The following is a 13,886-nucleotide window of genomic DNA, read 5'->3' on the forward strand; positions in this document are numbered from 1 at the left end:
CGAATTCGCGGATTAGCGTTCTTTAGCTGTTTTTAATTGCGTTCTATTGGACATTTGAGTAGTTAAAAGATAACTACTGTGAGATATTGTAATACTGCATGATAATTTGAGAAAATTTAAGCATTTTTGTTGTGATAATAATAAATTTTTTTTGTTCATTTTTCATCGGACTTGTGCATTCATTTCATAACGAACCCGTACGCACGCAACAATTTTTGGTGGCAGCGGTGGGATTTGAATGCCAATAACAAGAGCGATGGAAGAGCAATTAAGGCAGTTAATATCAGCCTTTGCCTCATTTAAAGAAGAAATTAAAGAGGAAATGAAATTGGGCCAGGAATCCGTTAAGGAAGAAATGAAATTGGGCCAGGAATCCGTTAAGGACGAAATGAAAGCCGTTCAAGCTGGTCAAGAAGAAATGAAAAGAGAAATTACTTGCATAATAGAAAATAAATTTGAAGCTATGGAAGGCAGAATTGACGCAGTTGAAAATAAAGTTGGACATATTGAAGAAAAGGTTTCTTCCGTAAAAGATCATATTGAAGAAAGAGTTTCTTCGGTGAAAGAAGAAATAGAAGAAAGAGTTTCTTCTGTAAAAGAACATATAGAAGGGAGAGTTTCTGCTGTGGAGGAACGAATTGAAGGAAGAGTTTGTGCCGTCCAACACCAAATCGAACAACAAATTGATGAGAGAGTTTCTGCAGTTGCCAAAGAAATGGATACTTTAAAGAAATTCGTAGCGTCAGCAGGGAGCAGGAGTGATGATTTTAAATTCTTACCAATGCCTGCTCGTCCACCTCTGAAGCTATCCACATATGATGGGAAGACCTCCTGGCAGGTGTATAAGACACAATTTTCTATCGTGGCGGATGCGAATGGATGGGATTCCCAAGCTAAGGCCTGTCATCTCGCCGCTTCTCTAAGAGCCGACGCAGCGGATATCCTTCAGACTCTTCCCGAAAACAAAAGGTTAGATTTCGAAGCTCTATCCGGCGCTTTGGAGCTGCGCTTCGGCGGGAAATGTTTAAAAGACTACAGCAGGCTCCAATTAAAATCTCGTCAACAGCAGCCTACCGAAACACTTCAGGAGCTCGCCGCGGATGTTGAAAGGCTGTCCCATCTCGCCTTTTCGGAATGCCCGACAGAAACAAGGGAAATCCTGTCCTTACAATACTTTATCGACGGCATCTGAGATACTGAAATACAGAAAGCTCTTCGAATGGCAGATGTAAAGGACATAAAAAGCGCTCTGTCGTACGCCATGAAGTTCGAGGCAGCCCAGCAAGCAACTAGTAGAGATCGCTACCCAGTTAGAGCTGTGCGAGTCCATGAGCCAGTGGATCAACTGATGGCTCGTTTAGATGATTTAGCCAGACAAGTCGAAGATTTGATACGGAGTAGGAGCGAGAAGAAAGTGGCTCTAAGGTGTTGGAGATGTGGTAGTGAAGGTCACCTAAGACGGAATTGCAGAACACCCCAGGGTACGGAATATAAAGCAGATGATTTTACCAGACAAGTCAATGGCTTGAGACGGAACAGAAGTGAAAAGAAACTAATTCTAAAGTGCTGGAACTGTGGAGTTGAAGGCCACATACGAAGAAACTGTAGAACACCCCGAGGTACGGAAAATAAGACCATTTCCCAGCAACAACGCAGTAAACAAATTAGTGACCATATCGAGGAACGGAGGTTGCTAGATAGTGAAAAACCTTGTTTTAAAGCTCTTAAAATTTATACAGTGAGTGGCAACAATAACGGGCTGTCCATCAATGGGAATATCGATGGAGTTCCTTGCAGTATGATCATTGACACAGGAGCTAATGTTACCATCATTAGGAAAGATTTAGCTGAACAATTTAAAGATAAACTTATTTGGACGCCATCCTGTGTTACCCTTCAGACTGCGTCTGGTGACAAGATCGACATAACTGGGAAGTTAAACGTAAACATCACGTTTGGAAGTGCCGCCTACCATCACACGGCATATGTGGCGGATATTACAGATCCATGCATACTCGGATTGGACTTTTTAAGGAAATACAATTTTTCCTTAGACTTGAAAAACAACAAACTGCTTTCAGGATCTAAAGACATGACTATCCATCCTAAGAAGGGATCAATCACCTGGAAATGCCAACGCTTTGTCTGAAAGAACCAGCTCGAGAAACAGCCGAAATCATGCTAGGTTCGAAAAGAAACACCAGACTACCAGCTATTCTCCATCTCAGATGCTCTTCGGTCGAGACCTTCGTCTGCCTTGTGACCGCCTGTTTCATCGCCGTACGGATGCGCCTTCATCGCCTGAGGAACACATCCAAGATGTCAAGGCCCATTTTGAAGTGATGCACCGTTCCGCTCGAAAGCGAGTGAACTTGGCGACGGAGAAAGTGAAGACCAGATGCGACACAAGAGCTACTAGACAGAGATCCAACAAAGGAGACAAGGTGTGGTTTTGGAACCCAATTCAACGAAAAAGACTGAGCCCTAAATTACAGTCACCTTCGGATGGTCCATACACAGTGCTGAACACGAATGACGTCGTGGTTCGGATCCGTGAGTCTTCGAACTCTTACGAAAGGTTAGCTCATTACTATGGCCATAATACGTAATGTAAATAATTGTAAATAGTATCAGACCATGGTCTTTTTTGTTTTTAAATGTGTATTTGATTTGTTTTATGTATTGCATTTATTCTTCATGTTGTTTATTATTGTAATGTAATGCTTATTAATGCATTTATGCCACAGTTGTAAGTTTAGCTTCCTGTCCAGGGATTGTACTGCCCGGGATGTGCAGTCCTTGGGAAGGGGGCAGTGTTACGAATTTGGTATTTAAAAAGCTAATGTTAGTTCAATTACAAATTAAATGATTTTATTTCTCGCGCAGTGCAGCGCGTGACGAATATTAAAAGAAAGCTAAGCCGTAAAATTGAAATTACAAGAGCGCGTGCATTAAATAAATAAATATCTCTTTTTGATTTCGAGAAAGTACTGGAAAATTCTAGCGCGTGATTTTAAAATCTTATAAAAGGAGGAAAACATCTCAGTTTGTAGTAGTTGCTTAGTTTGTTGTTGTTTAGAAAACTGCTCTTGTTGATTGTAGCGAATTCGCGGATTAGCGTTCTTTAGCTGTTTTTAATTGCGTTCTATTGGACATTTGAGTAGTTAATACTGTGAGATATTGTAATACTGCATGATAATTTGAGAAAATTTAAGCATTTTTGTTGTGATAATAATAAATTTTTTTTGTTCATTTTTCATCGGACTTGTGCATTCATTTCATAACGAACCCGTACGCACGCAACAATATAAATAATTAAAGAAAGGAGAACAAATTAAAAAAGACCTTTGTGGTCAAGAACTTTTGTGCATTGAGCTGCAAAATTTAGAAAACAAGTTAAAAGAATAGTCTTAGTGCTTCCGCTAAAAAGTAGCTTAGATACTGCGGTTACAGTGAAACAAATTTTAACATACGGAAAATAAAGTGCAATTAAGTGTAAACATTATTATCACTAGAATATTTACAAATAAAATTCAAATCTAATTGTAAGTGAAATGTTGATCAAGGTAAGGCAAACTTTAAACAATAGAATAAAAGTGTGATATAAGACTTAAGCAAAAATACAAAAACAAAAAAGCGGTAAATGGTAAATTAGCCCAATTCGAATCTCATTACCGACCCTTCAGGGGAAATTATATAATGATATTCGAATCCAGCTAATTCCATAACGCATTTCGTCGAAACAGACAACTGAAACTATACACGAAACTCTTCTTGAATATTAACTGAAAAAACTTAGTTAAAAACTTTAGTGTCAATTCTCTGTTCCATTTCCTGACGCGTCTGCTTGAAAAAACACATTAAGGTGTAAGAAAAACTATACATAATGGCCTGGTTAGGTAAATGTACAAAATAAAATAAATAGCGATTTGCTATTAGTAAAAAAATACAAGATTTTTAGGAAGGACCTACTAGCTTGTAGAGTTTAAACTTTGTGAACGTAGTTAAGAAATTAAAATAAAAAGCGAAGAAGACTATATATATATATACACACTATATATATAAATTTTTAAAAAGTTAAATTATAAACAAATAGCCAAATTTTTTTCAAATAAATTTTAAACAAAATTTTAAACAAAAATTATTTTTTAAATAATAAATAAAAATACATTATAATAAATAAAAAATATATAAATCGATGAAAATTTAGCAGGTGAATGAACAGTCAATATTTGAGACTGAGATCTGAATGAATATTAATTTTTAGACCTAAAAATTCAAACAGCAGAAAATACATGAAAATTAAAAATGAATACAATTGTTTTATCAATGTTAGACCTGAACATCGTCAGGATGTATGTGAGCTTAACACTGATACAATTACCATACCCAGTCTACTAGATATGTTTCTGTTCATCCCAAATTAGCATAGGATTCAAAATTAATTATTTTAAAATTATTTGTACCTCTAAAATTTAAAAAACGCTACCCCTACATACCCAGCCTGCTAAAAAAATGTAAATACAATAGTATAAACAACATTCAAAATAAAAATTCAAGGCATCAAAAAATACCTGTTGGATCACATGTATAAAAGTGAACAAAACTTCTCGCAAGAAAACAATAAACAATTGTGTAAGTGCCTACTGAAATATAAACAATCTGGAATTATAACAATGTTAAAAATTGGCATCAAAATACAAAAATACAATTACAAAAAAAAGGCGAAGAATTAATTAAAATTTATCAAGCAGTAGCTACTTCTAAATGACTGCTGAAAAGAATGTAGGCGGAAAGTCAGAGTAAGGTTATTATAGACGACAATAAAAATACTTTCTCACCCATTCACCTCATTCCTCCTCGCGGTTTAAAAAATTGGCTTTATTATGTAAAAGAATATTTATAGTCTGTAGAGGAAGCCAGCTTTTTTTCAGTAGTTTCTTAAAAATAATTAGGAATTTGATTATTGCCCACTTACTTGTGAAAGTAATAAAATTTCCTGTTGCTATTGCTCAACTTATGTGCAAATATTATTGATACAAACTAATTGATAATAAATAGTATTTTCTACAGCCTTTTTGAGATGTTACTGCTCCATTTAATTAACTTAATTGAATAAAAGTTAATCTCACTTCTTGATAATTAAAAATGCCAAGATTCAGAAAATTAACAGTCAGGTTTGCTCCGAGTTAGTGTTACTAAGATACGAAAAGCAAATACTGCTAGACTGGATATGATTAAAATTGTTGAAAGTAACAAAAAAGAAAGTAATGCGAGTGAAAGAAATCTGGGTCAGATAAGGTAACTGTATCAATAGGCTTACCTACTGACAATGCTCGGATCTGACAGTGATAAAATGACCATACCAATTTCAATTTTGATGTATTTTTGAATTTTTTAGAGTTAAAAATTTAAAACATAATGTTCGTTCAGATGTCACTCTCAGCCAAAGACTACTGACTATTATTCATTCAACTTTTAAATTTGCATCTATTTTTATATTTTTCGTTTCATACAATAATTACTTTTGTTTGCAATTTATTATTTAAAAAAAATACTTATTTGATTATAACTTAACATGTTTAAGTAATTTATGTCAATCTTAGCAGCAAATGCACAGGGTTCTAGGTTTGACAGTCATTCTTGCAATTTGCTTTTTTCAATTTTATATTAGTTTGTATCTGAGTAAGCAACTTAATATATTCTTTTATTATTACCTATTACTCTTATTTTAATAATTCAAGGACTTTCCGATTTTGAATTAATCTATTACTTTCAGGCAAAACTGAGGTTTCAAGTTTTTCCTTCGTAAATCTTGACTGTAATTAAGGTTAGCTCCCTTTTTACTTTTATCATCTTGCTGATTTGAAATATAGGAATGTAAAAATTCCAATTGTTTAACATACAGACAGACATAATGCCCCACCAGCTAATCCAACTTGGTGAGAAAAAGCAGTCTGAAAAACATCTAATTGTATTTACTCTATTACTTGTAACAAATGTAGTAAGGTTTGTATAGGACAGACTAAAAACAATCAAGAATAAACAACTACAGATCTCGCATTAAAATGAATTGCTTGCATCAGCTCATACTTTTCAGGCCACAGTAGAAATAGAACATTTTAAAACACACAGTTTCACTGATATTTCAATTAAAATTTTAGATTTTATTCCTAATCTAAAAATTAGGCTTTTCAGAAAATCTGCACATTTTAAAAAACAGGGACTTAACACTTATCTTAATAAATGTACTTTATATTTTAATCATACTACTTATGGAAGATTTAATATTTTCAGTAAAAACGCTCTTAGAAGAACTAGATGAGGCAAAAAGACTACAAACAAAATACTAGTGGTTAATGTTAATAAACTTCAACTTAAGTTCATTAATTTATTTAATACTGAGATTTCACTTTAAAAAGTGTCACATTACTGCACACATTTACATTATCACAACTTCAATAGTACTTCATAGGTACTTTCAATAATTTTTCTGATATTAAAGACTTTGTATTAGATTTTATTATACTTAAATTTCAAAGTAACAGAAAGATGATGACCATGAATTTCTCTCTTATTAACTTTCTACATCTTGCCTTCAATAGAATAAATTTAAAAAAAAGGTTTAAAACATCACAATATCTTTTCCCACAACAGATTCCAGGACTCATGTCTGTTTCAACTACCCCCCCCCCAAAAAAAAAAAAAAAAAAACCGGCTTTCCAACCATCAGGAACTGAACTGAAGAGCAACTTGATACTGCAATGATGTAGTTCCCCCCCTTCTTGTATGGATTCTCCCAATAAACACATTATTACTGGTAATTTTGATATAGTTGGAAGATTATTTTTTAAGGCAGCTTATGAAACAGAGTACTAAATTTACGCCAGTTAGTTGGCTCAGTTAATAAGTCATTATGCATTAAAAATGTTGAAGATAATACAGATGACTTCATTTTAAGAACCAGCTTCAAGCTTTGCCTACCTACTCAAACCTTTATGGAATGGAAACATATATTAAACAATGGCAAAATAGCACTGTCTAAGCAGCAAAGTTCTGAAAGTTTTTACCTCTTGCAAGAACTCAAAAAAAATTTCTACTCTTAGGGCTAAATTTTTTATAACTAAAAACAAAGTCGGTAATAATTTCAGCATCATTTGTAACAGCTCTCTTGATGAAAGCGAACTTAAACAAGCAGTTACTTATGGTGTTGCTAAAAGTAACAAAAGAGCAATTATTAATAATAAACATCATGCTTTCCACAGAACACTAAAATTATTTCTTAATTCTGATTTCAGTAGATTTTCTAACTTATATGCACTGCTTAAGTTCCAAAAGAGCTCAGTCAACTTCAGATTTATTCCTAATGGCACGAGGAACTATAAGGAGGGATATGACTACATTTTTTTCTCTTAAATTCAAGCAGATTTGTAAACTTAATTTAAAAAATGTAAACAAAGAAAAACACTTCAATTGCATCATTTATAACAACCATCATGTGATTAAAATTGTAAAAGAGCAATATACTTAATATCAATTGCTATGACTTTGGGAACCTTTATACACCACAGCCAATGAAAAAAATTTACACCAGTCTATTAGAATTACCAATGTTACAGATACGTAAAAGTTTAGATACTATTACCTGGAAGGTATATCTCCACTGCTCTCTTTTTCACAATTACATTTAGTTCCGAGATACTACTTTTCTGCAAATTAATGGCATCTTTATGGGAATGAATTATTCTACTCAAATATGTAACCTTTACTTATTTACTAAAAAGTAGAGATTTCTATAGATATATTGATGATATCATTCTTTCAACAATTTTAACTTCATCAAATCTAGCAATATTTAGCCTTCCTGTCTTAAACTTAAGACAAACTGAGATTCATCAGTTTGACCAGCTGTCGATTTTCTGGATCTTAACATTTTTAATTACCAAAAGAAGTCACATTACTTGACAAAAGAGATTTCGACTTTAATTCTATTAAGCTACTTAATCGGAACAGTACATCTCCAAAAAGGTTATAGGAAATACTATTTATAATCAACTAGCTTGTATAAAAGATATTTTAAGGGAAGTCAACATACCAGAAATTCTATTGCTTTCACAAACATTCGCCAATAATCAAGTTAATAAATATGTTTAAAAATAATTAAAACTGAAAAAAAGCTGGCATCATCTATGAACTGCGATTTTTTTTTAACATAATGAAGCCCTTTTTTAAAGGAAGAATGAGGTGAATGGGTGAGGAACTACTTTTAGTACGTAAAATTTGTAAAATATGTAATTTACTGTAAATTTGTATTTTTATTTCTACCATTATGGCTGTAACTTTGACTAATGGGGACATTTCAAATTTTCTGAAAGTTGCCACTGCAGCCAAAATAACACAAAGAGCTGTTAGTCTGTTCTATTTTTCTTTTTCTTAATTTTTGCCAGATTCTGAATTCCATTTTTTAAAGTTTTTCTTTAAGTTTTTATAGCAACTATTTCATTAATATTATTTGGCGAGATTAAAGGCTGCTCTGAGTTCAGATAATTTTCCCATCCACATTCTTTCCAACATTCATTTAGAAGTACCTACTGCTTGAGTAAGTTTTAATTGATTCATATGATTTTTGTAATTAGACTGAAATATTGATTAACAAATTTGCTGCCGATCAGCATTAAGTTTTGAAAATATGTGCTAGTACTGGCATGGAGTGAAGGTTAGAAACTAGTTGTCAATGTATGTAGTTTGGAATGAAGACAAAGTTCCATTTCATGCAAAGACCATACACGAATAACATTCAGAAATTAGTTTGTAGGAATATCATTGTAACTGTCTTATAACATATTTATTTATAATATATATATATATATATATATTTGTTTGTGGCATAGTTTCATTCAAAAATAATGCATATTATTGTTACTAATTTTGATTCATTTTTAAATACCTTGTGCCAGGGTTCATGCAGCATTGCAAAAATAAATTTACCTTTAGTGCCAATCACACACTGGTGTGCAGTCATAAAATTCTATGCTTAAAGGCTTAGCAATCAATATGGTAGACATAATAATCTTTTGTTACCTCTTTTAAATCATATTTCTCATAAAGTTGGCATATGGGTACAATCTATTTCTATCACACAGCATTAACTATCAACATAACCTCACATGACCAGCAGTGAAAGTGTTAATGTTTATTGAATTCCAGATTTTTTATACTTAATTTTATGACTGCATTTACCACTTATATATTTACTGTGTTTATAGTTTTCCTGTAAAAAGTGTTGCTTTTGCCCACTTTGCCATTTTTATGCATACGACCCAACCGAAATTTTCTGATGCTTTGAATTTTCATTTTGAATGTAGTTTATACTATCGTATATATGCTTCTCTGGCTGGCCATATATGTAGGGATAGAGTCTTTAAATTTTCAGACATAAAAATGGTTTTTAAAAATGGTAAATATTACATTTTAAAGCCTCAGCCAATTTGGGATTAACAGAAACATATCTAATAGGCCAGGTATGATGATTGTATAGGTGTTATATCTACCTACCTCCTGACAATGTTCAGGTCTGGCAGTGAAAAAAATCAACATATTAATTTTTAATTTTCATTTATTTTAATCATGTAATTTATTAGTTCAAAAAAATTTGCATACGTGGTAATAATTTAACATTTTAAAGTAATGTACGTCAATTTTAGCAGCAAATGCACAAGATAATAATTCTCAAAGTCATTCTTGCAATTTGCTTTTGTCAGTTTTATATTAATTTGTGTGTTGTGTATGTGAGTGCACATGCATGTACATTTATATATGTGTGTGTGTTTACACAAGAAACAAAACCAAATGCTGGGTATTGGTGACTGGAAGAAAGCATTACTCATTGCAGAGTATCAGTAGCATGGCCATCACCTTGAATCTTGTTTGAAATTTTTAGCAGAGTATCAGTAACAAGAAACAGTACAAACAGAAATGGGAACAGCAGCAACATAACAAAATCCTTCCATCATTTATAATGCCAATCTCATTTGAGTCCCAGACTTCAGGACTACTTTAGATCAGATAGAAGGGAAAAAAGTAACAGGCACACAACAGCCAAATTGTGTCAACTTAGATACTTATTCCTTTTAAAAAATAAGGTATGAAAAAATTAAATGCAATATAAGGTATTTGAAAATTCTAAAAAATTTTAACTACAATTCTTGCATCACATACCTCCATTTTGATTTACAAAGTTCATCGACAAGTCACGATAGATACCATAATAATCATACTCTTCAACAAGTAGCACTTTCACCACTCAAGACCTAAATTTGAGTTAGATTCCTGCAATGACTGTTGAAATAGATGTTATTAGGTTTTTCAAATCATATTATACTTAGAAAGAAAATAACTATAATAATACTGAAATGCCATTAGCTTAAAACTTTTTTTTTAATGTGAAAGGGTATGTACAACAGACATTTCTCTGTCAATTAATGTAATTATCTTGCAATATCATTTTTATTAAAAGGCTTGTGTTACAATATGTAGTTTCCTATTAATACCTATAGTTAATAAAAATCAAAACTTCAATTTGTGTAAAACAACAAATAATTCTCACTGTGTTTTTTTGCACTGCAACTTTGTGAATGTAACCCCCCCAACCCCCCAAAAAATATCTTTGATAAACTACAAAAAATTTGATAATGCACTAATTATCAGGTTAGCGAGGGAATACTATATATTAGATTAAGCATAAATAGTTGCAAATCTCCGACTAATCTTGATGCAGAATAAAAAGTAATACAAAGCAAAAATTATGCAAATATTTTTCATGTGTATTATATAGAACTAAAGAAAAATCCAGCAACAATAACAACAAATGATGAAAGTTGGAATATATCATTTCTTCCTTTAAAAAATAAATTAAGAAAAAATCATAATAGCATAATGCAGATGACACATGCAAGCAGCAGGGAAAAGAAACTTTTACAAATTTACTACACATGCAACATAAGTGGCAAATGATAGAAATTCTTAATAAACAATTGTAAAAAGTTTCACACTTCTGTAGATGATATTGGAGCAGACAGTTTCTAGAAAGAGTAAACATGTAACATATAAATCATAATGAAAAATACACAGCATGCAAACAAGCTTTATATCAAACAAGTTTTGATTTAAAAAAAAAATAATAATATAACATCATATTAAATTTTCAAAGCCTATAACATGTAATAAGGGAAAAAAAAAAAAAAAAAAAAAGAAACTGAACATACTATAAAATATCCCACTTACGAATCTAAAACTCAACCTTGAAATATATTTATTCATCAACAATTACCTAAAGCATTCAAACTTCCATTAACTACCAATCAGAGTTTAGCAATTATATTACTTAAAAACATGCTAGGGAAATCTATAATGCTTGAAATTAAATGAAATATCAACTCCCCTCCCAAAAAAATTCTCTCATTCATTAGTATCATCATGAAATACTATATGGTTCTCAGGAAAGAATAAACATCCTATAAATTATAAAATGCTAAAAATAGTCTTGCATTTAAAATTAGCATAGAAGTCAATTTAGTATATCAAAAGTAAGTCACTACTTCACTTTAATCATTGATTTAAGACACAAATATTGATGGTACAGTAGGAAGTAGTATCTACAATGACAAGCATTTTAATAAACAAGGCAAGTGCATTAAATTGGAAAAATGACACTGCAAAAAAATAAATGTAAGATTCTAGGCAAAATTCATCCGCCCTTTATAATATTTTTGCTTAGTGTCTCACTTTGAAGTTCAAAGTCATATACTAAACTAAAGAAATTTGGGTACTTCTTCGATATAGCGACCCCCGAGATTGAATCGCCAATCAACTAAGATTTCTTGCCAGAATCTGGCTACGAGTTCTGACACTTCACAAAACGATCATATATCAGCTTTGGGTGCATGTTTTTATACCTCGCCACGTAATCGTATATTATTAGCTGCAAGAGCAAAAATGCACCATGCTGCATTTTTGCTCTTGCAGCCTGTTCTTACATTATTCCTTTCTGATGAGGTTTTTGAATTCACACTGTTTATTTTAAAATACATCCATTGCATTTTTTTTTTTTTTTTTTTTTGTGAATATCACATTAACATTCTTTAATTTACCAAGTAATGAGGAAGATGCCATATCATTTTTCAAGAAAGAGGTTTTTTACCTGATAAACGAGTATGCAAAAATGGCCACAACATGAAATTTTATGTTAACGATGAAACCACTTGGAGATGCAATGTTAAAAATTGCAAAAAGAAGAAGGGCCTCCACATTGAAAATTTGTTCAGTAGTTCCAGAATATTATTTGTCACTGCTATTAGATTTAGGAATTCTTGGGCAGAGGAGCTGATGTCCATGAAACTGTATAACAAACAACTTAATATGGGTGACAGCTCAATAAGTGCTGCAGTTGAACAGCTGAACAGGAGCTGCAGTTTACTGGAATAATTACATGAGAGAAAATAATAATAACAAAGATTTTTAAAAAACATGCTTATGAGTATTTTTGTAATATATAATCTGTTGTTTATTTTTACATTCACATTTCATGAGCATGGAGAAATTATAGTTGAAATCTCGGCACAAATCTAAAATCACTAAACATGATCGAAGCCGCTGTAACAAAGTACTAAAATTTGATTATCAAGTAATGCATCACAGAAATGCATAGTATTAAGCAATGCATCATGTAATGCGGAATAAGTAATCCACTTATAAATGGTTTTTGAATGGAAATGTTTAATTTAAAAATATGAGATTTAAAAGGAAACACTTAAAATACAGCAGTCCGGTATTAACTATGCTGCAGCTTCACCTTGTTAGTTGTGCGTTATTATAACACTTATTAAAATGATTAATTTACAGGTGTATTTCCTTTTCTTCTGTATTATCAGTCTTTATACCCTAAATTAAGTCATATATCAAAGATAAATTAGACTCTGTTACTTTAAAACAGATAAATATCTCAAATCAAGATCTCTCAAAGCAACTTATTGTCTCCTCTAGCTTCTCCAGTAATCATGGCAACATCTAAATATATATTCAAGACTTCAATTTAACCATTTGCGCTACGACGAAACTCCACAGTTGCGGTGACATGCACTACAATATAACAAGCGGTAAAGTGTCTCATTTACGCCGCTTTGCATCTGCGAGTGCAATCCAGAGCTGTAACTCGAGAAATAAACAATCTCGTTGTTAGGCGACATGTGCACCACGTTATTTTCACTTTTGCGATAAATGCCTATCGATGTGGTGTTCATGTCGCATGCGGTTTGAGACAAAAGCATCTCGACATGCGTGGCATGTCTTTTTAGCGCAAGTGGTTAATGTGTTTCAGTTCTAGCTTAAGTCAAATTACATTACACAAAATTCTGAATTATTCCCGCAATCAAACATATTTCAAGACATCATATGTTTTCCACAAGAAAATAAATATCCCAAATTCTGTTCTTTTGATTCTATAGAAACATGTTAAACACATTTATAATGGCTATTAGAAAAATCTGGATTTATTATAAAGTCATATATTAAAATCTAATAGCAGTGTTCAAACAGCAAAATGTAAAGATTTCGTCCACTTAACAATTTTTCACGTAATGTATGAAATCAGAAAATTCAAGCAAGTACTACAATAAACTAACTTTACAACTCCCATTTATGCATAATAAATTGCCATATTTTATATCCATTTAAGCAGATATTCTTCTATATAATTAATCATGATTTTGACAAGGCTGTGAAGAATAAATTATTAGGCATTTAAGTTTAAATACCAGTTACATTTTTAAATAAGATCAAATTCTCATCAACTCTATTTTTAGAATGTTAAATAATTCAAATTAAAAGGC

At 32.0% G+C, this 13,886-nt stretch overlaps 1 protein-coding gene across 11 annotated transcripts in view; it reads right to left on the bottom strand.

Moving 5' to 3' along the window:
- LOC118205266 (inositol polyphosphate-5-phosphatase A-like) overlaps positions 1–13,886 on the bottom strand; it is a 121,645-nt gene that overhangs the window by 80,067 nt on the left and 27,692 nt on the right. For 6 of the 11 annotated variants that reach the window (XM_085820279.1, XM_085820278.1, XM_085820280.1 and 3 more), the window contains exon 3: positions 11,052–11,081. The exons of 4 other annotated variants lie outside the window; for them this stretch is intronic. In XM_085820279.1, coding sequence (XP_085676405.1) covers positions 11,052–11,081 — 30 coding nt within the window. Of the gene's footprint in view, positions 1–4,574; positions 4,647–10,218; positions 10,339–11,051; positions 11,082–13,886 lie in introns of all 11 variants that reach the window. One more of the 11 variants, XM_085820287.1, reaches the window with a different exon arrangement.

This window comes from Stegodyphus dumicola, chromosome 7, assembly GCF_044657685.1.
Source record: "Stegodyphus dumicola isolate Sdum_Otavi_A_Nest chromosome 7, ASM4465768v1".
Lineage (NCBI taxonomy): Eukaryota > Metazoa > Arthropoda > Arachnida > Araneae > Eresidae > Stegodyphus > Stegodyphus dumicola.